The 22,699-nt window shown below is 50.6% G+C and overlaps 1 protein-coding gene across 1 annotated transcript; it reads right to left on the bottom strand.

Annotated features, from left to right (window-relative positions):
* Positions 1-2,456: 2,456 nt before the first annotated feature.
* TVP23A (trans-golgi network vesicle protein 23 homolog A) lies at positions 2,457-22,699 on the bottom strand. The gene is made up of 8 exons (XM_048493179.1): positions 22,571-22,699; positions 18,918-18,997; positions 13,590-13,734; positions 12,270-12,359; positions 7,325-7,453; positions 6,330-6,458; positions 5,009-5,069; positions 2,457-2,528 (listed from the first exon to the last, which is right to left on the bottom strand). Exons 1-7 carry the CDS (start codon positions 22,646-22,648, stop codon positions 5,019-5,021), a joined length of 702 nt encoding a protein of 233 aa, XP_048349136.1. The 5' UTR covers positions 22,649-22,699; the 3' UTR covers positions 2,457-2,528; positions 5,009-5,018.

Here is a 22,699-nt window from a genome sequence, read left to right as displayed (position 1 = left end):
GTTTGAGCTGGTGGATTTGTTGTTCTTCACGGGACGAAGCGTCCAGAGTTTTCCACACAAGTGTTGTTTTGTGACGGGGAGCGCACTAGCTAGTCCAGTTTTTTTCCTTAACTGAAAGGGCAACGAGGATGATTGAAGGATTGGAGCACCTTCCTTATGAGGAGAGGCTGCAGCGTTTGGGACTCTTTAGTTTGGAGGCATCTGAGGGGGGATATGATTGAAGTCTATAAAATTATGCATGGGGTAGAAAATGTTGACAGAGAGAAATTTTTCTCTCTTTCTCACAATACTAGAACCAGGGGGCAGTAATTGAAAATGCTGGGGGGAAGAATTAGGACTAATAAAAGGAAACACTTCTTCACGCAACGTGTGATTGGTGTTTGGAATATGCTGCCACAGGAGGTGGTGATGGCCACTAACCTGGATAGCTTTAAAAAGGGCTTGGACAGATTTATGGAGAAGTCGATCTATGGCTACCAATCTTGATCCTCCTTGATCTGAGATTGCAAATGCCTTAGCAGACCACGTGCTCAGGAGCAGCAGCAGTAGAAGGCCGTTGCTTTCGCATCCTGCATGTGAGCTCCCAAAGGCACCTGGTGGGCCACTGTGAGTAGCAGAGTGCTGGACTAGATGGACTCTGGTCTGATCCAGCAGACTAGTTCTTATGTTCTTATGTTCTTAACATCAAACAGGGATAAAGGCCACTAAGCAGCAATTCACATGTGCGCATTTTCAGTCTGTAATGTGCCTATCCAGAAAATGCTGCCTCGCTTTCTGAGCAGCTGCAGTAGACATGATGCATTGCTCCCAATTTGACAAACAAAGCAGTTTTTATAGACTGATCAATATGGACAGGATCCCAAAGCGGGGAGATCTTCTGTGTATTTGTCCCCAGATCCAGTGTTGGTAAGCAGAGAGGCATCCTTGATGATAAACGGTTGTGATGGGGTTTGGGGAGGCACAGCAGTTTAATGGAATTCCTTGTCATCACCTCTGGGACACTGTGGAAACGTTGCTAGATGTTGGGGAGAGGGAGAGAATGCTTAAACAGCTTGAGTGGATGGCGTTTGGCATTGCCTTCGCTCCCAGAACTTGAAGAGTCTTTATAAAGGTTTTCCCCAGCATGGTGCCAGCCAATATGCTTCCTGTCATCTGCACTCAGCAAGCAACGTGTGCCCTAATACCCACTGTTGGCTTTGCTGAGCCACGGAACCTCTGCAGGCAACACACCTTTCTTGTGGCTTGGAGTGCCTCGGGGGCTGCTCAGCATGGCTTTCTGCAGAGCCATGTCTACTTCCCACACTGCTCCAGTTGAGCGGAGGATCGAGAGGCTGCAGAGACAGGATCGGCCAGGGATGTGGGGCTCCCATCTGGGTCGGGTCACTATCATAGAGTTGGAAGAGACCACGAGGGCCATCAAGTCCAACCCCCTGCAATGCAGGAACATAGAATCAAACTACTCCCGATGTGTGTTCATCCAGCCTCTGTTTAAGAAACTCCAACAAAGGAGACTCCACCACTCTCCGAGGCAGTGAAGGGTCAGAACGTTTTTCCTAATGTTTAGGTGGAATCTCTTTTCCTGCACCTTGAACCCATGACTCCGTGTCCTCGTCTCTGAGGCAGCAGAAAACAAACTTGCTTCCTCTTCAGCATGGCATCCCTTCAAATATTTAAACATGGCTATCATGTCCCCCCCCTTAACTTTCACTTCTCTGGACGAAACATCCCCAGCTCCCTAAGCCTCTCTTCGTAGGGCATGGACCCCAGACCTTTGACCATGTTGGCCGCCCTCCTCTGGACCCTATGCTTGCAGCTTGGCTCCCTTGACCTTTGGGTGTCTGTCTGGAGCGCTGCTGCTGCTGCAATGTGAGCTGTCCCCTCCCAATGAGAAGTGAAAGTAAATACAAGGAAGAGCCGGAAAAGAGGGAAGGAGGAATGCAGAAGGGTTTGTGCAGCAGCCCCCCCTCCCTCCCCCACCCACCCAGAGAAACCATGTCCCCAATAACCTCCCAGTGTCAAAAGAAGTGTGTTGCGCACTGACTCTCCACTAGCTGGTCAACAGGCAGCAAGACAGGGGCAGATGGGCTGAACAGCTAGATTGTGCTTGATAGCCATTCCCTTGGGCTGCGGCTCCCTGCACAACTTCTGCTTAGCACCCCGAAGGCCCTGGGCACCTGCAGTTAATAGGGACCGGGCAGGAGGTCATGTGACAGGACTTTCCCGGAGACTCCAGAAGAGGCATTCTGGGGAGCTTCTGCTGGCCTGAGGAGGCAATATTCGGGGAGGTCTGATTCCGTATAGGCCGGCTTCGTGCGTCTGCTCACTCCTTGCCAGTAAATTCAGCCCAGAGCCATGCTGAGAGCACTTTTTATTAGAGGCACGTACATCTCCATGCGTTCGGTCTGCATTTCAGTACCTTCTCTAGGCATGGCAACTGTGTTGTGTGTTTTTTTTCCATGGGCTGTGCGCTGTGTCAGTGGTCGACAGCATTCCCTATTTAGAATGTGGGTCTCCTTTGGCCGCAGAATCTGAAATAGAAAGGCAGGAGATTTTAGTCCAGCAAAGAGCAAGTCTTGGGGGTTGGGCCACTCCCTCTGGATTGTTTCCCTGTCTGTCTCTTGAGAGGTCAGGGGAGGAACTGGAAGATCATAATCCAAACCAACGGCTTCTGTTTCACTCCCCCTCCCCATTTCCACCAAAGAGCTTAAGTTTGCACATGCAAATCCCCCTTGCTTCCATTTTATCTATACCACAGCCCTGTGAGGTAGGCTAGGCTGAGAGCGTGTGTGACCGAAACAAGATCCTGCAGTAAGCTTGTGAAGGCCGGTGTCTTAACACTCTTAACGGAGAGCGATTGAGAGAGGGGGGATCTCAATTGAGCCCAGTGTCTTTTTGGTGTTGCTCAGGGCAAGCCATTGTGTGGACTCGTGTGGGTGGGTGGTTCATTGCCAGAGCACCCTCCCATTCATAGCCTTGCAGCCAGAAGGCCGTAGTTTCCCTGATGGAAACTACCCTGATGGAGTCATCGAATCCTAGTGTTGGAAGAGACCCCAAGGGCCATCAAGTCCAATCCCCTGCCGTGCAGAAACACACAATCAGTGGAGCCTCCACCTCATGTCAAGTCTTCCTTTCTTACCAACTATTTTCAACTTTTCCTAGCCTGTCATTTCTGGGGGAGTTTTGTCTTCCCATAATGTGCCAAAGCACAACAGCCACAGTTCGGCCATTCTAGTTTCTGGGGGGAGTTCAGGCTTGATTTGATCCAGAACGCCCTCATTCAGTGGTGAGATCCAAAAAATTTAGTAACAGGTTCCCATGGTGGTGGGATTCAAACTGTGGCGTAGCGCCAATGGGGCTGGGCGGGGCATTCCTGGGCAGGGCTGTGGCAAGGATGCAGCCGCTGCGCAGGTGCTTGGGCGGGAAACGAATGCATGCAGGCGCAGGCTGCCACGCACGCCAGTACACCTCCTCCTAGACTGCTTCAAGTTCTACGCACTACTGCTGAGAGGAGGGGCGTAACTAAGGCAAAAATCACGTGGCAAAATCACCAATTAGTCACCCCCTCTCGGCACACACAAATAATTAGTAACCTACTCTCGGGAACCTGTGAGAACCTGCTGGATCCCACCTCTGCCCTCATTTGTCTTTTTAGCGGTCCACAAAACTCTCTTTGGACTAGTGTCAGGCTAGGATCTGGGAAACCCAGGCTCCAGTCTGCCCTCTGCCGTGGAAGCTTGATTTTGGGCCCGACTTGTCTCTCAGCCCAGCCTAGTTCACAGGATTGTTGTGAGGATAATGCAGAGAGAACAATGTAAACCACTTTGGGTCCCTGTTGGGGAGAAAGTCAAGGTATAAATAAAGTAAATAATTAAAAGAAATGAGCCTCTCCTTGTGGACTGCTGGCAAAGAAGCCAGCGTGGTGGTGCCGTGCCCCTGGACTTTTCAATAACGGGACTCTGGGTTCAGACGAAACAGCATCAGGAATAAGCCTTTAGACTTCTATTGCCAGAACTGAAACAGGCAAGCGCCCTCTATGATACCCCATGCCATGCCCCACATCACTCTACACCACCGCTGACTACCTGTTGCCAAGGGGGGAATGACCCCTCACCAGTCCCACAGTCCAGAGACAAGATCCAGAGAAATGGCAGGGTCAAACCAGACATGGGCTGGTCGTGACAGGTGTAGAATCATAGGGCTGGAGGAGACCCCCAGGGCCATCCAGTCCAACCCCCTGCCATGCAGGAACACATAATCAGACCACTCCTGACCCAGGGCCATCCAGCCTCTCTTTACAAACCTCCAAAGGAGACTCCACCACACTCATAGTGGTTAACAGAGGCAGACTCTAATCTGGAGAACCAGATTTGAATCCCTACTCATAGAATAGGAAGAGACCTTGAGAGTCATCGAATCCAACCCCCGGCCATCAAAACTCCTCCACATGAGCAGCGGACCTTTGTGAACTGGATTAGCTTCCCCATGGCTACCCACGAAGCCTGCTGGGTGACCTTGGGGCAGTCACAGTTCTCTCCAAACTCTCTGAGCCCCACCTACCTCAGAAGGTGTCATTTGTGGGGAGAGGAAGGTGCTCTGAGACCCTTTACAGGAGGGAGAGGTTGGATATAAATCGAAACTCTCCTTCAGAGCAACCACGCAAAGGAGGGCCCCTCGTTTACAGGTCTCAGCGCTGTTTTGGCCACTAGGGGAAGATGGTGGGTTCTGGCTTGCTTTCAATTCCTCATCGTCAATCAAAAATGTCTGGCTTTGTGCTAGGGGTGAGGTGGCTGCAGGGGATTCCCGTGGGTCGGGTGCTCCAGAAGAGGAAGGAGCCAGAACAGCTTCCTGCAGGCACGGGTCTAGAACTGTGCACACATGCGATGCTTTCAGCCTGTGCCGTGGGAGAGGCCAGGGGGAGGACTCTTGCTGAAAGTTCTGGGACAGAGATGGAGTCTCTTTGGATACTTTCCAACCTGCAGCGTTGTCTCCTTTTGAGGAGGGGGCTCACCTTGCAGTTTTCATGTCCCAGTCCCCTTCAGACCCGTCTTCTGAAATCCCTCTGACGTGTCCTGAAAAACGAACGCAGTGCCGTTAACGTCATTCAGACCTGATGACGAGAGCTTTGAGCTGCCGCCCGCCACCCCCCAATCTTGTTGCTCACTAAGATGCTGCTGGGCTCAGACTGAGCTTGTGGTCCTGGCCACCTCAGAACGGAGAGGTTGTCCGAGCCTGTTTGTTGCTCAAACAAAGGGGTGCCCTTCCAGTCCTCCTGATGCACAGCTACTGAACTTACCCTCATCTTTTAAAAAAGCCCGGCAAGACTCTTGCAGCTCAGAAGTGCATTGATTGCTATGGCCCATATATCATTGCTGCTTTGCACCACTCACCCTTCTGTAGCAGAGGTTGGGGTGTCTTATACCAAGACTGTGAAATGCCTTGTCGAGGGATCATAGAGCTGGAAGTGACCCCCAAGGGCCATCCAGTCCAACCCCCTGCCATGCAGGAACACATAATCAAACACATAATCCTGACAGATGGCCATCCAGCCTCTCTTGAAAAACCTCCAAAGAAGGAGACTCCACCACACTCCGAGGTGGTGCATCCACTGTCGAATAGCCCTTACTGTCAGGAAGTACTTCCTGATGTTTAGGTGGAATCTCTTTCCCTTCACCTTGAACCCATTACTCCTGGTCCTAGCCTCTGGAGCAGCAGAAAACAAGCTTGCTTCCTCTTTGACAAGGCATCCCTTCAAATATTTAAATCTGGCCATCATGTCTTCCCTTCACCAAACTAAACATCCCCAACCCCGTAAGCCTCTCCTCGTAGGGCATGGACTCCAGACTTTTCACCATTTTGGTTGCCCTCCTCTGGATCCGTTCCAGCTTGTCAATATCCTTCTTGAATTGCAGTGCCCAGAACTGTACACAATATTCCAGGTGAGGTCCAACCAATGCAGAATGGAGAGGTAAAATTACATCCCTCGATCTTCTAGACACTATACTCCTATTGATGCAGCCCAGAATCGCATTGGCTTTCTTGGCCGCCGCATCACGCTGCTGACTCATGTTCAGTTTGTGATCTACTAAGACTCCCAGATCCCTTTTGCATGTCGTGTTGTCAAGCCAGGTGCCTTTGCGTGCCACCACTGTTCTTCTCTTTACTGGGGGCCGCATTGAGTGCGGTGTCTGCTTTTGATCGTGGTCCCACCTATTTCATTGTCGTGTTGTTTATTTTTCTTCTCTGGTTGGCTTGTTATTCTCCCTCCTGGTGATGAGTGTGTTATTACTGATCTGGATGTTTGTTCATTTAAAAGAAACAAGCCTACTCACCCTCTGGAACATCTGCTGAGCTGGAAAACTTCCGGCAATTTTGTGGAGGTTCTTCAGTCCTCCTAACTTACAGTGGACGTAGCCATACAGGTTAGCGGCCTGGAGGGAGATGCCAGCTATCACGAGCGCCTACGGGGAGAGCAGACGGGGCAGATTCTAGCAAGAAGACTGGTCTAGGCGGGGCTATATATCCTTACAGGGTTCATGTTCTGGATGCATTTGCAAGTAAATGACACTTGACTCCTTTTTCTGGGTGTGGGCCAAGGATACCCAGCAGGCATGAGGAAAGCGTGCTCTGAACCAAACTCTAGTTTGGTTTTCTTAAAGCAAATAAAGGGACCTGACTTTTCTTCTTTGGCTGTTTCTGCATGGCTTTTAATTCCGGCATTTATCTCGTGCTTATAAAGTAGCAGTTCGTTTCTCGGATTTATATCCCCCTTTTCTCTCCTGTAAGGAGACTCAAAGGGGCTGACAACCTCCTTTCCCTTCCCCTCTCTCAACAAACACCCTATGAGGTGGGTGAAAGGAACTCAGCAGGGATGCCGTTTACTTTTGTGGGCCATGGAGTCTGCCTTCTGTAGCTGCCGTTCGCCTTCCAGAGCTCGATTCAATTCCACCATAGAGACCAACAAGATTTTCTGGGTGTATGTTGTCAAGAGTCAGAGCTCCCCGTATTGTCAAAGGCTTTCGTAGCCTGGCTGTTGTGGGTTTTCCGGGCTGTGTGGCTGTGGTCTGGTAGTTTTTACACCTAACATTTCACCCACATCTGTGACTGGCATCTCAGAGCTACGTCACCGTGAGATCTGTTTCTCTGCATGGCACAGACCACGGCCACGCAGCCTGGAAAACGCGCAACAGCCAGCCAGTGTTCCCTTCATCAAATATCTGGGGAGGGGGGACTTGATTCCCAAAAATCTCAGTCTCTAAAGCGCCACTGGACTTGAATCCAGTTCTTCAATTGCCGCCTGGCCCCAAAGGATCCCCCCCGGCCTTACCAGCCACTTCAGCTTCAAGGAAAACAGTGTGCTAAAAAAGAACATGGTCCAGATGACGGGGCAGATGATCAGGCCCAGCCAGAAGATCCGGGCCTCAACTTCCGTCGGGGCAGCAGTGCTGGAAGGGACCTGCAGAGGCGGAAGAGTTCGCATCAGCCAACAAAACGCAAGAATGCAACATTCGCTCAAAATGGGAACCACTGCTGGGTTCACACTAATTCTAGGAACGTAGATTCATTTCCTCATTTGCTGATACACTTCCTTAGTTTTTTTCTAATAAATGGTGTCTGGCCATGTTGGTCTGCAAGTCTTTTGTTTTTAAAAAAATCACATTCAGCAAGCAGAGCTCTGCATAATTATATCGGCCCCAATAGAGATTGGCAAACCTCTCCAGACTTCTCCTCTTATTCAAAGAGTCGGGCAAAAGACAACCTGTTAAAATCCTGTTGGCCAAATCTATTTGACAGGGACAAGATATTGACAAGCTAGAATGGGTCCAGAGGGGGCAACCAAAATGGTAAAGGGGTTGGACTGGATGGCCCTTTTACCATTGTAGGGCATGGATTGTAGGGAATCCGTGCCCTGCAAGGAGAGACTTAGGGAGCTGAGGGTGTTTAGTTTGGTGAAGAGAAGGTTAAGAGTTGACATGAGAGCCACATTTAAATATTTGAAGGGGTGTTATGTGGAAGGGGGAGCAAGCTTGTTTTCTGCTGCCTCAGAGACTGGGACCAGGAGTAATGGATTCAAGGTGCAGCAAAAGAGATTCCACCTAAACGTCAGGAAGAACTTCCTGACCATCAGGGCTGTTCGACAGTGGAATTCACTGCCTCGGAGAGTGGTGGAGTCTCCTTCTTTGGAGGCTTTTAAAGAGAGGCTGGATGGCCATCTGTCAGGAGTGCTTTGATTATGGGTTCCTGCATTGCAGGGGGTTGGACTGGATGGCCCTTGAGGGTCTCTTCCAATTTTGGTTTGCTAAAACTGCAGCCCTTTGTGCTTCAGGCCAGAGGTGGCTCTTTTTTGACGAGTGCCCATTTATATTTTGAGTTGGGATGGGATCAGCTGAAGAAGGAGAAGGAGAGTTTGGATTTATATCCCCCCTTTCTCTCCTGTAGGAGACTCAAAGGGGCTTACAATCTCCTTGCCCTTCCCCCTCACAACAAACACCCTATGAGGTGGGTGGGGCTGAGAGAGCACCGAAATGCTGTGACTAGCCCAAGGTCACCCAGCTGGCGTGTGTTGGGAGTGCACAGGCTAAACTGAATTCCCCAGATAAGTCTCCACAGTTCAAGTGGCAGAGCAGGGAATCAAACCCGGTTCCTCCAGATTAGAATGCACCTGCTTTTAACCACTATGCCCCTGCTGCTCCCTGAAGATGAGAAGGTGCCCCAGTTTAGCAGCAGAGCGCCTGGATATTGTGCAGAAGGGCCCAGGTTTGATCCCTGGCACCTCCAGGCTGTAGGTGATGGGAAAACCCCCTCCTGCACCTGAGACCCTGGAGAACTGGTGCCAGTAGGCAAAGATAAGGCTGATGTGATGGGCCAGCGGTCTGATACTGTGTAAGGCAGCTTCAGGGGAGAGACTCTGGCTCAGCGGAAGAGCAGCTGCTTGGCCTGCAGAAGATCCCGGGCTCAATTCCTGGCATCCAGCTCTTACAACTGAAACTCCTAGATGTAGCAACAACAACAACAAAAAACCGGCTCTCTGAATGTACTGGCGGATAACCATTTCACGTGCAGAATTAAACAATGTTGCCATGGCTAAATTTCCAAATAGTATCATAGCGGGGTAGGAAGCAGAGGAACTCAAGGACGGACTCGTTGGGTTGGATGGGTTTGCATCGGCATGTTCCTGTTTCAAAATCAGACTGCCTACATCCTTGGTGGAACTGATAGGGGTCTGCAACCTGCGGCTCTCCAGATGTTCATGGACTACAAATCCCATCATGCTGGCAGGGGATTATGGGAATTGTAGTCCATAAACATGTGGAGAGCCGCAGGTTGTAGACCCCTGAAAACAACAGCCCTGCTAACACTTAACCCAGCAATATTTTTTAACATGTGCCTGCCTAATTCTAAGGGCACAAAATATAAACTTTACTGTAGGCGAAGTAACACCTCCCTAACATTGCCAACCAAAAGATCACGGAATCCTGGAGTTGGAAGAGACCACCAGGGCCATCCAGTCCAACCCCCACAATCAAAGCACTGCTGACAGATAGCCTTCCCCCAAAGAAAATGCCTCTACCATCCTCTGAGGCAGTAACTTCCACTTATCGTTGGGAAGTTCTTCCTAATGTTTGGGTGGAATCTCTTTTCCTGAACCTTGAATCCATTACTCCTTGTCGTAGTAGTCTCCAGAGGTGGGATCCAGCAGGTTCTCACCAGTTCCCGAGAGTGGGTTACTAATTATCTGTGTGTGCCGAGAGGGGGTTACTAATTGGGTCTGCTTTTCCGTTAGAAATTCCATTAGGTCCAAAAATCATAAAGTCCTGTTGTTTCCTATGTGGCTGTTTAGCGAAGGTGAAAAACGGGATAATTCTCCCTGTTGGGCTGTTTTAAAAACATGTTTTAGAAATATGGTAAAGTTCCTTGTTTAAGGAAAGTATCCTTCTTTTGATTTCTAGAAACAAAATTAAGTATTTGAAAGTATTCAGTATTTGACAGGCAGTCAATTAGAGGAGAAGTAGTTGTTTCTGTTGGCAGTAGACGATAGGACTTGCTATAATGAGTTTAAATTATGGACAGAAAGATAGCAGCTGGAAATTAGGAACTTTTTTTTTACAGTAAGAGTTTTTTACAATAACCGAGAAATTATTAATGCCCTGCCCCCGGAATGCCCAGCCACGTCCCCGGAATGCCCCGCCAGGGGCGTAACGAGGCAGCCCTGGGAAAACTGTAGCCCTGGGCAAAACCTGAGTTGGATGCCCCCCCGCCATGGGCGGCCACTCCACCATGACCAAAATTTTTGGTGAGGTTTGGTTCAAGGAGTCCAAAGTTATGGACTCCCAAAGGGGGTGCCCCTATCCCCCATTGTTTCCAATGGGAGCTAATAGGAGATGGGGGCTACAGTTTTGAGGGTCCATAACTTTGCCCCCCCCCAAACCAAACTGCACCAAGCTTGGGGGGTGCCATTATCTCCAGATGATACCCTGAAATTTTGGTGCCGATACATCCAAAAATGCACCCCCTGCAGGAACATCCAAGAAATTTGCCCAAGAATCTTTGTTCTGCATTGAGTTTTCTGCATTGCTGTCAATGGGGGTTGCAGGCTGGGGGGGGGGGGGGGGGGGGGGGCACATTTCTGAAGGCACAGTCTCAAAACCTTCAGGGTCTCTCATCAGGAGACTGCCCTAATGATACCGCCCAAGTTTGGTGCAGTTTGGTTCAGGGGGGCCAACATTATGGACCCTCAAAACTGTAGCCCCCATCTCCTATTAGCTCCCATTGGAAACAATGGGGGATAGGGGCACCCCCTTTGGGAGTCCATAACTTTGGACTCCCCGAACCAAACCTCACCAAACCTGGGGGGTAGCATAAGGACAGTCTCCTGATGATACGCTGAAATTTCGGTGCCGCTAGCCTAAAAACTGCGCCCCCTGCAGGCCAAAAATGGAAAACCACTAAAATACCCAAAAACGAACCCAGCATTTTGATGCCCCCCACAAGGTGATGCCTTGGGCAGCTGCCCACCTTGCCCAATTGGCATTACGCCAGTGTGCCCCGCCCAGCCCCATTGGCGCTACGCCACTGTTTGAATCCCACCACCATGGGAACCTGTTACAAAAATTTTTGGAAAATTTTTAGAAAACAAGCTTGCTCCCTCTTCAACATGACCTCCCTTCAGACTTTTCAACCTGGCTATCACGTCACCCCTGAACCTTCTCTTCTCCAGACTAAACATACCCAGCTCCCTAAGTCTCCACAGACGCAAGCGAGAAATTGAATCAAATGCAGCATGTAAATCAATAAAAGCTGCATGTAGCTGCCTATGAGAGAAATATGCTTATCTGCCCCAAAAAAGGAAAGATAATAAGCATGATAGAGGAAAGAGAATAAACGTGATGCGTCCTGACCCATCCTGAAAAACAGCTTGTCCTGGATTAATGACAGGGGGGGAAAGTCCATCGTTTGACGCATTTTTAGCTTAAGGTGGGCAACATAGAATTTCCCTGGAACTGAAAGCAAACTAATGGGGTTATAGAAGAAGAGGAGGAGGAGGAGGAGTTTGGATTTATATCCCCCCTTTCTCTCCTGCGGGAGACTCAAAGGAGCTTACAATCTCCTTGCCCTTCCCCCCTCACAACAAACACCCTGTGAGGTGGGTGGGGCTGAGAGAGCTCCGAAAAGCTGTGACTAGCCCAAGGTCACCCAGCTGGCGTGTGTGGGAGTGCACAGGCTAACCTGAATTCCCCAGATAAGCCTCCACAGCTCAGAGCAGGGAATCAAACCCGGTTCCTCCAGATTAGAGTGCACCTGCTCTTAGCCACTACGCCACTGCTATAGTTAGATGGCGGGTTAAACTGTCCCTTTTTATTGACAGGAGTGATTGTGGCTCGATGCCACATGAGCTGGTGGTATTTTTCCTGAATTACCAGAAGCAGTGAATTCAAATGCCAAAGGAGCACACCAAAAAAGCCCTGGAACCAGGGGCCTTACTTATTTTCCTTTGTTTCAGTTCTGCCAGAAGGGTGACAAGATCTCAACAGTAGCGAGATCTCACCATTCCAAATGGCCCGAATTTATAACCGGAGGAGAGGGGCAAAAATGCCCCATGGACTGATTTCAGAACTGGCTCAGTTGAGATCCCACTGGACGGCATCCTTGGCAAATCCCTCCAAAAAGACCTCTGCCCTCCTGTGTCCCATATGATGCATTTCCTGCTTCGGGTCCTGCTTGGGAGGGTGGCGTTGGCGTTGCCTGTGAAAATAAGTGCCTGAGGTGCGTACCTTTTTGGCTTCATAAACCCAGTGGCTTTTCCCGTCTTCGTCGATCTGGTTCCACCATCGCAGGCCGACCAGGAGCCTCCCAGTGACATTCTACGTGGCAAAGTGAAAGCCAGCTGCATCAGAGTGGAGCCCCAGCTGTGTGGGACCTCTTTGGTTTGTTGTAGACCAGGAATACCAATCTCTCCTGAGTGCTGCACAATGCTCCTGTTCCCCTCTATACTTTGGGATCACACCCCCGAAATCTAGCCCTGCTGTATATTTAGAACAGCTTGTTAATTATAAGTGCAGATGGGTCATGACAAGAGCAAGGTGCAACTCATTCCCCTCTGCCTATCTTCAAGGTCGTTTCCTTAACATCCCACAAAGTGAGCGTTGTTGTCGGTACTGTCCCAACGCTATGGACTCAGTCCCTCATATCCTGCTATACTGTTCGAGGTATAATGATATTAGAACCGATCTGGGAGCTTTACTACCTCTAGAACCGTGTTGGCGAACCTTTGGCACTCCAGATGTTATGGACTACAATTCCCATCAGCCCCTGCCAGCATGGCCAATTGGCTATGCTAGCAGGGGCTGATGGAAATTGTAGTCCATAACATCTGGAGTGCCAAAGGTTCGCCAACACTGCTCTAGAATGTATGTTTCTCTCAGACAAACTAAACATGTCTAAGCTATTGAACAGCCCTAATGTAGAAATTTCTGAAGCAGTTGCTACATTTTTAATCCATGTTCTACATGATATATAACAGTGATCCTGTTTTTGTACTTGGAATGTATGGTGCTTCTGGTTTATGCCTAATAAAGGTTTTTGGATTGGATTGGATGGGATTGGTTTGTTGTAATTGGTTTTAAATGGCAGTAATGCCCAAGAGGTGCCCTGTTCAGCGGGGGTGGGGGGGGGCACTGTCTTGCCAGCAGGCTTTCCTCCAACCATCCCTCGTCTCCGCTGGACAGATGAAGAGCCCTCTCCGGGCAACGCAGCCCTGCCATACTGCAAGGTTTGACTTGGCTGTGTGGCTTTGGCAACATTTGAAAGAATCCCTAGTGACTCCAGCCGTGAAAGCCTTCGGCAATACATTTCCTTTCATTTATTCGATTTCTATCCCGCTCACCCTGCCACGGGACACGACAAAACGTTATAATCGATCAACCCGCAGGAAGGTAGGCTGACTTGACTTTGGCGTGTTTAACTGGGGGCCACCCTAGATGTGAGTCTGGGATGTCTTGGGGGGGCGGGGAATCCTGTGATCCTGAGCTGAGAGCCCAATGGGACCAGGCACCACAACGGCAGGTTCCAGGGGCAGCCCAGGGGATTTTTACCTTCACGGACCAGAAGTCGAAGGACAGGAGGAGGAGGATGACCACGAAGCACGCGACGAAGCTCTTGCTGAACCAGTCGCAGAACAAGTAGGTCACGATGGCGCTCACCCGGAAGAAGAGGTGGAAGAAGGTGGCCAGGGGGTGCCTGGTGGGATGACACGGGATGCCTGTGAGTCGTGTGGGAAGGGACTGTCGGGCTGCTTCACACATGCAGGTGACCTCTGATACCGTCCCTGCAAAGCTAGCAAGTGAAAAGGTCAACCAGGAAGCAGGGATTGGGGGTGGCCACAGCAGCCTAATGTTTCCCAAAGTACCCCCTTTAAATGATGACACTTTGGCCAGGCAGAGAGAAGCGATTTAGCCCCCACCCCCTCACTTCTATCCTAGCAAACAGCTCCCTCCCCCTGCCCAAGAAACCCTGGACCGGCTGTCAGAAAAGGTATATTCTTAACTGTCCCAAGCTAAGCCAGCAAGGTGTAGTGGTTAAAAGCAGGTGGATTCTAGCCTGGGGAACCAGGTTCGATTCCCCACTCCACCTGAGTGGCAGAGGCTTATCTGGTGAACCAGGTGTGTTTCTCCACTCTTGCATTCCTGCTGGGTGATCTTGGGCTAGTCACAGCTCTCTCTGGACTCTCTCAGCCCCACCTACCTCACAAGGTGTCTGTTGTGGGGAGAGGAAGGGAAAAGAGCTTATAGGTCACCTTGAGTCTCCTTACAGGAGAGAAAGGGGGGGTATAAATCCAAACCTCCTGCTGCTGCTGCTTCTTAGCTACCTGTGACAAACACAGGGTTCCCTTCTTAGAGATAGGCGCACCAAGCAGAGATTTATGACGGTTCAGTGAAGTTTGGTCAGCTCTCCCCTGCTGGGCAAGATGGCAAGGATGTAGTGTTTCCCACATTTATATGGTGGCTTGTAATACGTGAGCTGGGTTTCAGCTACGGATAAAAAGGTATCCGACTCTTCTCTAAACTAGCAACAAAAAGAAAATCAACCCCCCTCACACACCCCCAAGCACCTGGCCAGATTTAGCTTGACTCCATAGTGTCCAACATCAAACCTCAGACCAGTATACAAAGCATTAACTCCGGTGCCACAAGTTCACCAGGTGCTCCACTTCCTTGTGATGTCGCCTTTTCCAGACGGGGGTTTTCCCCCAGTTCTGGTTGAGTAATTTCCAGCTCTAAGATGAGGGCGGACCAAGCCCTGTGCCAGGCTCTGGTTAGCAAACTGTGGGTAGTGTTGACTCCTAGAGAAGAGCAAAGTCCAGCGGGCACTTCTCCGCCTTGGTGGACCCAGGCCAGGCTTTTGATACACAGAGCCAGCGTGGTGTTGTGGTTATAGTGTCCGACTGGGACTTGGGAAACCCTGGTTTGAATTGCCCATTCTGCCACAGAAGCTTGCTGGGTGACCTTGCATTCAGCCTAAGCCTACTGCACAGGGTTGTTATGAGGACAAACTGGCGTAGGAGGTTAAGAGCTCATGGAGGCGTAGGAGGTTAAGAGCTCGTGTATCTAATCTGGAGGAACCGGGTTTGATTCCCATCTCTGCCACCTGAGCAGTGGAGGCTTATCTGGGGAATTCAGATTAGCCTGTACACTCCCACACATGCCAGCTGGGTGATCTTGGGCTAGTCACAGCTTCTCGGAGCTCTCTCAGCCCCACCTACCTCACAGGGTGTTTGTTGTGAGGGGGGAAGGGCAAGGAGATTGTAAGCCCCTTTGAGTCTCCTGCAGGAGAGAAAGGGGGGATATAAATCCAAACTCTTCTTCTAACCCGCTTTGGGTCCTTGTTGGGTCTCAGCCTGGTCCTGCCATATTTCTGTCTAGTAAAAGCTTTCTGCTCAAACAAGCTTGGGAATGCCTGTGTGTACCGGTCCATCTTTTCTCCACAGCTGCGAGACTCTCAATTCTGTCCTCGCTGTCTGTGGAATGTGTGTGCGTATGTGTGTGCATGTGTCTGCTTTCCCTCTTCCCACAGGAAGAAGGGAGGAGTATGCGTGTGTGTGGATGCATGCGCATGCGCCTTCTTGCCTCCAGAGAAAGAAGGGGAGGTGGGCCTGACACATCTGGGCTCGGGGATATAATGCTTTGCCTGTTTTCCTGTATCCAGTTCTGACAATACAACCGCTTTTCTATGCTCGCCATCAATAAATGAGAATTCTGCTTTCAAGGTATTGATTCCTCCATTGAGCAAGTCTGGGTTTGTGACACAAATAAACACAGCCAAAGAAAGGCGCCAGGGAGCGCTCCCTTTTGAGGAAGAGGTGGTTCTTGTAATCCACCTGCCCGTCTTCCTTGTCCCACACAAAGGGCTTAGGTTTGGCCAGGGTCTCAGAAGGGTACCTGCGAGAGGTGAGTCAGGGGGATGCACCACCATGGAAGTATGTGAAGGAAGGGAGTAGCTGGGCTGGCTCTATTCGAGGTGACATTCCCCGCCCCATAGGCCAGAGTGGGTGATATTCCTTTAGCCCTGCAGAATTCAGTGGGGGGTGTTGCTTGATTGCTACAAACCAACTGTCAGCAAATGGTCTCCAGTAAGAGTTCTGGATCAAGGACCTAGACCAGTGGTGGCAAACCTTTGGCACTCCAGATGTTATGGACTACAATTCCCATCAGCCCCTTGGCCATGCTGGCAGGGGCTGATGGGAATTGTAGTCCATAACATCTGGAGTGCCAAAGGTTCGCCACCATGGACCTAGACAGAGACATAGCTGGGCAAAATGGAGCCCTGGGCATACTCCCAAGTTTTCTGCCCCCCCATGGGTCCCCGCACCAGCCGCACGCCCCCCTGCAACACCCCCTGCACTCGGTTTCCTGCACCACCACCATCACCACGCATCGTGCCCCACTTACCTGGCCAGACAGCGATGCAAGGCGTAACTATAAGGGAGCGGGGTGGGGACCAGCCGCCAGCCCTCAACCCAGCGTAGCTATAAGGGGATGGGGTGGGGACCGGCCCTCCCCACCTCGCCCCCTTATAGCTATGCTGAGGCAGGGCCAATCCTTTCCCCGCCCCCTTATAACTATGCTGAGGCAGGGCCAAACCCCACCCTGCCCCCTTATAGCTACGCTGGGACAGGGAACCGAGGCTGGCCTGGCAGTGGCCTCTGCTGGGCCGGGCGAGGGGGAAGAGGGAGGGGCCTAGGGGGCAATCCCCCCCCACGACCCACCTGTGCTTGCCAGGTGCACCGGTCCCCACCCTGTCCCTGATAGCTATGCCTCTGGACCTAGGTAAGCTTCAGCCCACCTCCCAAAGCTGCCATTTCCTCCAGGGAAATTGATTCCTGAAGTCTGGAGATCAGTTGCTATTCTGGGAAAACTCCAGTCCTAGAGTGCCAGTTCAGGGAGTGGGGCCTGGGGAAAGGAGACCTCGTGGGGTCTAATACCACAGAGTCCCTCCCCACCCCAAAGCAGCTGTTCTCTCCAGAGGAACACTATAGTTCTGGGGGATTTCCAGGCCTCGCCTGGCGGTTGGCAGCCCTCCCTCAGTCACCTTGAGGTTGTGTTCAACCATGAGCATCAGGTCCACACTTGCTTCCTCGCCTGAGGAAGAAGGGGAGTGGTCTGGGTGGCTGCATTCGCAGCACCCTTCGCTCTGCTTTGCCTCTTCCCTCCATTGCTCCTTTTCAGGGGTTGGGGACTTTCCCACAGTACCCCTGTCCCAGGGGGCAGGGCAGGTGAGGACCACTCTTGAAGAGGAAGCCGGTTTCTTCACTTCCTCTTCTCTGTGACCCACATATTCGTCTAGACCAGTGATGGCGAACCTATGGCACGGGTGCCAGAGGTGACACCTGGAAAAACCCTCTCAAAGCCAGCACGCAGCACACAAGTTACCGATCATTTAAAGGAAAATCACCCCCCTACACACACATCTAGGCTGGCCTGGGCCACTGAGCATGATGGGGCTGGTGCCTGTGCTCCAGGTGGCTGCTGCCCGAGGGGGGGCGCAGAGGAGGCAGAGATGCTAGAGAGGCACAGAGTGGTGCGCGCAGGACTTGCTGGAGGCTAGGGCAGGCTGGCCCCTACTCGAGCAGGTGGGGCGGAGGAACAGGGAGCCAACCGGTTTTTTCTAAACTAAAACCTCAGCATTCAGGTTAAATTGCTGGGTTGGCACTATTGAGATAAATAAGTGGGTTTTGGGTTGCAATTTGGGCACTCGGTCTCGAAAAGGTTCGCCATCACTGGTCTAGACAGTGTTCTTGTATGGCCCAGTGGGGGTGGGGGGGCTTACTGAACAAAGTCTGCCTTGGATTTCCCCTCTGTAGGATGCCACCACCTGATGGGAGTCATCACGCGAGTGATAGATTTAGCTCTTCAGAAGAAAAACAGCCGTGTGCTTCTCTCCTCTCAGGGGGCTGCAATGGGGAGGCAAAAGCAGCCCTCCTGTTGGGGACTTGGCATGGGAATGGGGGCAACCAGCTCCGCTGGGTGAAGTAGCTGCCGCCCGACTCCTGTGCAGAAGCAGCCGGGTCATGATTTTTGTGGTTAGCACCTGACAACTTCCCACTGGTCTGCTGTGGGAGTTTGCGACCGGGTATTTCCTCTGTGGTTGTGCGGTGGGATGAAGAGGAAGCAGCTATACTTTACGGCCTGCTCTATCACATGAGCACGGGGCAGGTGGCAGGCAATCAGCAGACATGTGTGAGGGCTTGGGTCGAAGGGCTTCTTCCTCTGTTCCTCGTAGGGGGAGGGGGCAAATTATGCCATTGAAAAACCCCACATGGCTGACTGCACACTATTATCTCACTCCCAAGGACAGCATTTCACACATACTGCAGTAAAAGTCAGAGAACAGGTGAATGTTGACATTTACCGGAAGGACTTCAGCCCTTCTTGCCATGATGGTCACTGTGTCCCATCATAACCTACACATTTCCCCACTCCAAGGCCCCTTCCGTACACGCAAAATAATGCGTTTTCAAACCACTTTCACAACTGTTTGCAAGTGGATTTTGCCATTCCGCACAGCTTCAAAGAGCACTGAAAGCAGTTTGAAAGTGCATTATTCTGCATGTGCGGAATGAGCCCAAGACACAGACCCTGACTTAAGAACTTCAATGGTTTTTCCATTGTGGGTCAGGACCACAAAATGGGTCAGGTCACGCCACTCCCACACGTGGGTCATGAGGCCAGGAGGGGAAGAGGATGTTTTGGCAGGAAACCTGGCTTACTAATAAAATACTAAACATGACAAGAAAATGTAAAGTTGCTGAGAAGCAATGAGAAATTTAAGCGATGAGAAATTCTAGGAACTGATTTTGCAGATCGGGGAAAGTAACTTGCCAAAAGTAGACGCTGAGAGAAGTCTGAGATCCGACGCTCCTTTACCTGATCTTTGCTTTACTTAATGCCAACTCTTCCTCATTGCCAAAGTCAAGCGAGACATCTTCAGTATCGTCTGTTAGCGTCTGGGGGGAAAAATAATTATATGCACACCCTCAAATAGCCATGTAAATAGATGATTGCTAACTCCTGGAATTGCAACCTGATCTCATGACGATTACGTTTACTTCCTTTGGAAGAAATAGCACCTCTGGAGGGTGGCCACTGTGGTTTACTATAGAATCTAGAAGCAACCAAAGGCCTAGAGTGGCATCATGTCCCCTGATCTTCCTCCTTACGCTGCTGTCCTTGGTTTGCCCCCTAAATCTCCAGAAATCCAGCAAGCTGGAGTTGACAGCCCTAATTAAATGAGATGCACGGGGAACGCTGGCTCTACCCTTCCCAGTTAATTACCCCAGCACCCCATCTGCTGCAGGGAGGGAGAGACAGACCACTGGGGCATTTCTAGAGGATTCTCAGCTTACTAGCTGCAATGCTGTTGGCAGGTGGAAAGCACCCCTGCACCCAAACTCTGTGTCGCTCAAGCACCTGCAAACAAAAAGCTGGCTCCCGAGTCAAAACATGATTTTGTTTTTAGTTGGTTGCAAATGGCCTTGACTGCAGTTGGATGTGGGAGAGAAGGCATTTTTTTAAATGCCCCAAAGCAGAAAGTAGGCTCAGAGGGAACAGTGTAACCTCCCCTGGGGTCCAAGCTGCTTAGGGAACTTCCATGCCATGCTCCAAAAAGCCAAGGGCCGCAAACAGGAATTCAGCCACAGTGGCCCAGCTGTCAGTGGAGGGTTTCCACCTGGGCTGTCTGTATTTGGCTGGATCTGTGGGGGTTAGCAGTTTTTGGAGGGGTCCTCCCCCCATCCCACAAAAAAGTTGTGCTTTTCGGGCACGCCCGGGCCCAAGTTAAGCTGATTCATAGGGAAACTCTATCAATTCTATCATCTATCTCTTTAATTATTTTTTCGATTTTTAATCTGCCCTTTCCCGACCATGTTGGGCTCCGGGGGGGGGGGGGGGGGGCTCACAACAGAATTTCACAACAATTAAAATTATGTATTGAACAATTTGAAATCCTTGATAACTACTGAAACTCACTGGCACTCTAAAATATATGTGGTAACAGGGAACCATTAAAGACAGGGGAGAGGAAGGGAGCCACTGAACTCTAGAGCAGGGATCTGCAAACTGTGGCTCTCCAGATGTTCATGGACTACAATTCCCATCAGCCCCTGCAAGAATGGCCAAGTTCTCCATGCCTGACCCATTGCTGATAGACCCCTGCCCCTCACCACTCGGGCACCTAGGGATGGGGAAGTTTGGGGAGTGAGCTAAGTGGGAATGTAATACCACAGAGTCCACCCTCTGCAGCCACTCTTGGGCCCCTTCCGCACATGCAGAATAATGCACTTTCAATCCACTTTCACAACTGTTCGCAAGCAGATTTTGCTATTCCGCACAGTACAATCCAGCCTCAAATTGCACTGAAAGTGGATTGGAAGTGCAGCATCATGCACATGCAGAAGGGGCCCTGGACTCCCATTTCTCCTCGGCAGGGCATCACGCCATAAAGTCCACTCTCCAAAGTGGCCATTTTCTTCAGGGGAACTCTAGAGATCAGTGAGTGATCCCCAGGTGCCAGCAGGAGGTTGGCAACTCCAGAGGTTTCTGGAGATTTGCTTCCAGGGTGGTGCCCAGGGTGATGGGTGCCTGTGTGTGGGTGAGAAAGATACATGCACTGAGCCCAGTGACCCCTCCTGATCCTGCCTGCTTGCCCTGGGTTTGAACTTCTTCCCTTGGAAACCTGAGGCTTAAAACCTTGCCATCTAGCAAGCCTCACCCCCACCCCTTCCTCAGGTTACTTGCTTACTCCATTTACACCCCACTGTTCTCCCCAGAAGGGACCAAAAGGACCTTAGACATCATTCTTCGTTTTATGCTGACAACAGCCCTGTTAGGTAGGGTAGGCCAAGAGCATCTATATTCAACTATATCTGTATTTTTTTCAATTCAATTTATTTCAGCTTGCAGTCAGAGACCAGCACTCTGTTTGATGTTAAAATACAAATATTGTTAAAATCAATGCAAGAAAAAAATAGTTCCCCATTTCCCTAAAATTCTCAAATGACAAGTAAAATCAATGACGTTAAAATACAAATGAAATAAAATCTATCAAAATTAAAGCCTTTTAATAAGTTTAAAATTTTTCCTTTTTTCCCCCTTTTACAGTACTTCCAAGCAAACTTGGCTGCATTTGTCGTTATTTCTTTATCTGTTCCATCAACCAAAATTGAGATGAGAGTTTTCCTTTCTCTTCCTGGATATTTCATCAATATTGGGTTAATAAAATTATGCCTTTCGGGATGTAACAACTTGCAATCAAAAATACGGTGTTCAATAGTTTCTAATGAACCCTCCTTGCACAAGCACTGACAATTCTCACTGACTTTTTAAAGACATTTACCAGTTAAAACCAGTGTTGGTAAAGCTTTATGTCTTATAAATAAAGCTTTTCCTATACTGAGGTTTGTCTAGAAAATGAATATATGATGTCATTTTGGTTTCTTTAAAATTACTTGCATGCTATATCTGTACACGCGTACATGAGGCAAAAGGGGAAGGGCATTCACTGATACCAGAGCACCGGAGAAATAGGCAAATAGGAAAAATCATCCCGAGTTTGACACCACAACCCAGCAAGCTTCCTTCGTAGAGGGGGGATTAGAACCTGGGCCTCCCGGAACCTGGTCTGGCTGTAGCCTCTGCAGGCATCCATTCCTGCCTTGCCCCGCACAGCCCCAAATTCTTTCTTTCCCTCCAGAATGTTCCACTGACCCCCTGCACGCACACACACACACAGAAGAAGAAGAAGAAGAAGAGGAAGAGGAGGAGAGGAGGAGGAGGAGTTTGGATTTATATCCCCCCTTTCTCTCCTGTAGGAGACTCAAAGGGGCTTACAATCTCCTTGCCCTTCCCCCCTCACAACAAACACCCTGTGAGGTGGGTGGGGCTGAGAGAGCTCAGAAGAGCTGTGACTAGCCCAAGGTCACCCAGCTGGCGTGTGTGGGAGTGTACAGGCTAATCTGAATTCCCCAGATAAGCCTCCACAGCTCAGGCGGCAGAGCTGGGAATCAAACCCGGTTCCTCCAGATTAGATACACGAGCTCTTAACCTCCTACGCCACTGCTGCTCCTACTACGCCACACACAACCCCCCACACACAAAATCTTGCTTACCCATCTAATGCAGGGGCATTGAACTCAGTTGTTATATGAGGGCTGGATATAACATAAATGTGGCTTGGTCGGGCCTGGGGGGTGGGGTGGGGGTGACTGCCTCAGCTGGCCCCACAACAGTACTGGGGGGGGGGGGGGCCCATAGCCAGGCCTCAAGAGGTCTTATCAGGCCTGCGAGTCATGGGGGTGGGGGTGGCTTCAGCTGGTTCACAGGACCAATAAGCCCCTCAAAGGGCCAGATCCAGCCCCCGGCCACATTTTTTACACCCCTGATCTAACGGATGCCCACCAATTCCCCCCACCTACCAGGCACAGCAGCCGTTTCCCTACCAGCCACACCAGCTCTCTCATTTTTATTTCCGATCCTGAGCCTCAAATGACCCCCCCAACCTCACAATCCCCCAATTTCTTTACCAGCTTCATCCTCCACTCAGTCCCCGTTGCCACCTCTTCTCTCTGCCTCTGCGGATGCTGCTGCTGCAGATGCTGCATCCGGCCTCCCTTCCTGCCTGCCTGGTTGCTATGGCGACAGGAGAGGGATGC

This window comes from Sphaerodactylus townsendi, linkage group LG04 (assembly GCF_021028975.2).
Source record: "Sphaerodactylus townsendi isolate TG3544 linkage group LG04, MPM_Stown_v2.3, whole genome shotgun sequence".
Classification (NCBI taxonomy): domain Eukaryota; kingdom Metazoa; phylum Chordata; class Lepidosauria; order Squamata; family Sphaerodactylidae; genus Sphaerodactylus; species Sphaerodactylus townsendi.
Note: the sequence above shows the minus strand (reverse complement) of the source record. Positions and strands in the feature narration are given on the sequence as shown.

What these genes read in the sequence shown, in the direction of transcription:
- TVP23A (XM_048493179.1), bottom strand. Translation starts at nt 22,648, where the DNA reads ATGCAGCATCTGCAGCAGCAGCATCCGCAGAGGCAGAGAGAAGAGGTG. An exon ending in GGGTTTATGAAGCCAAAAAG is followed by an intron (nt 7,454 to 12,269) that starts GTACGCACCTCA and finishes CCGCCTCTGCAG; the next exon opens with GTCCCTTCCAGCACTGCTGC. An exon ending in CTCAGCAGATGTTCCAGAGG is followed by an intron (nt 5,070 to 6,329) that starts GTGAGTAGGCTT and finishes TTCGTTTTTCAG; the next exon opens with GACACGTCAGAGGGATTTCA.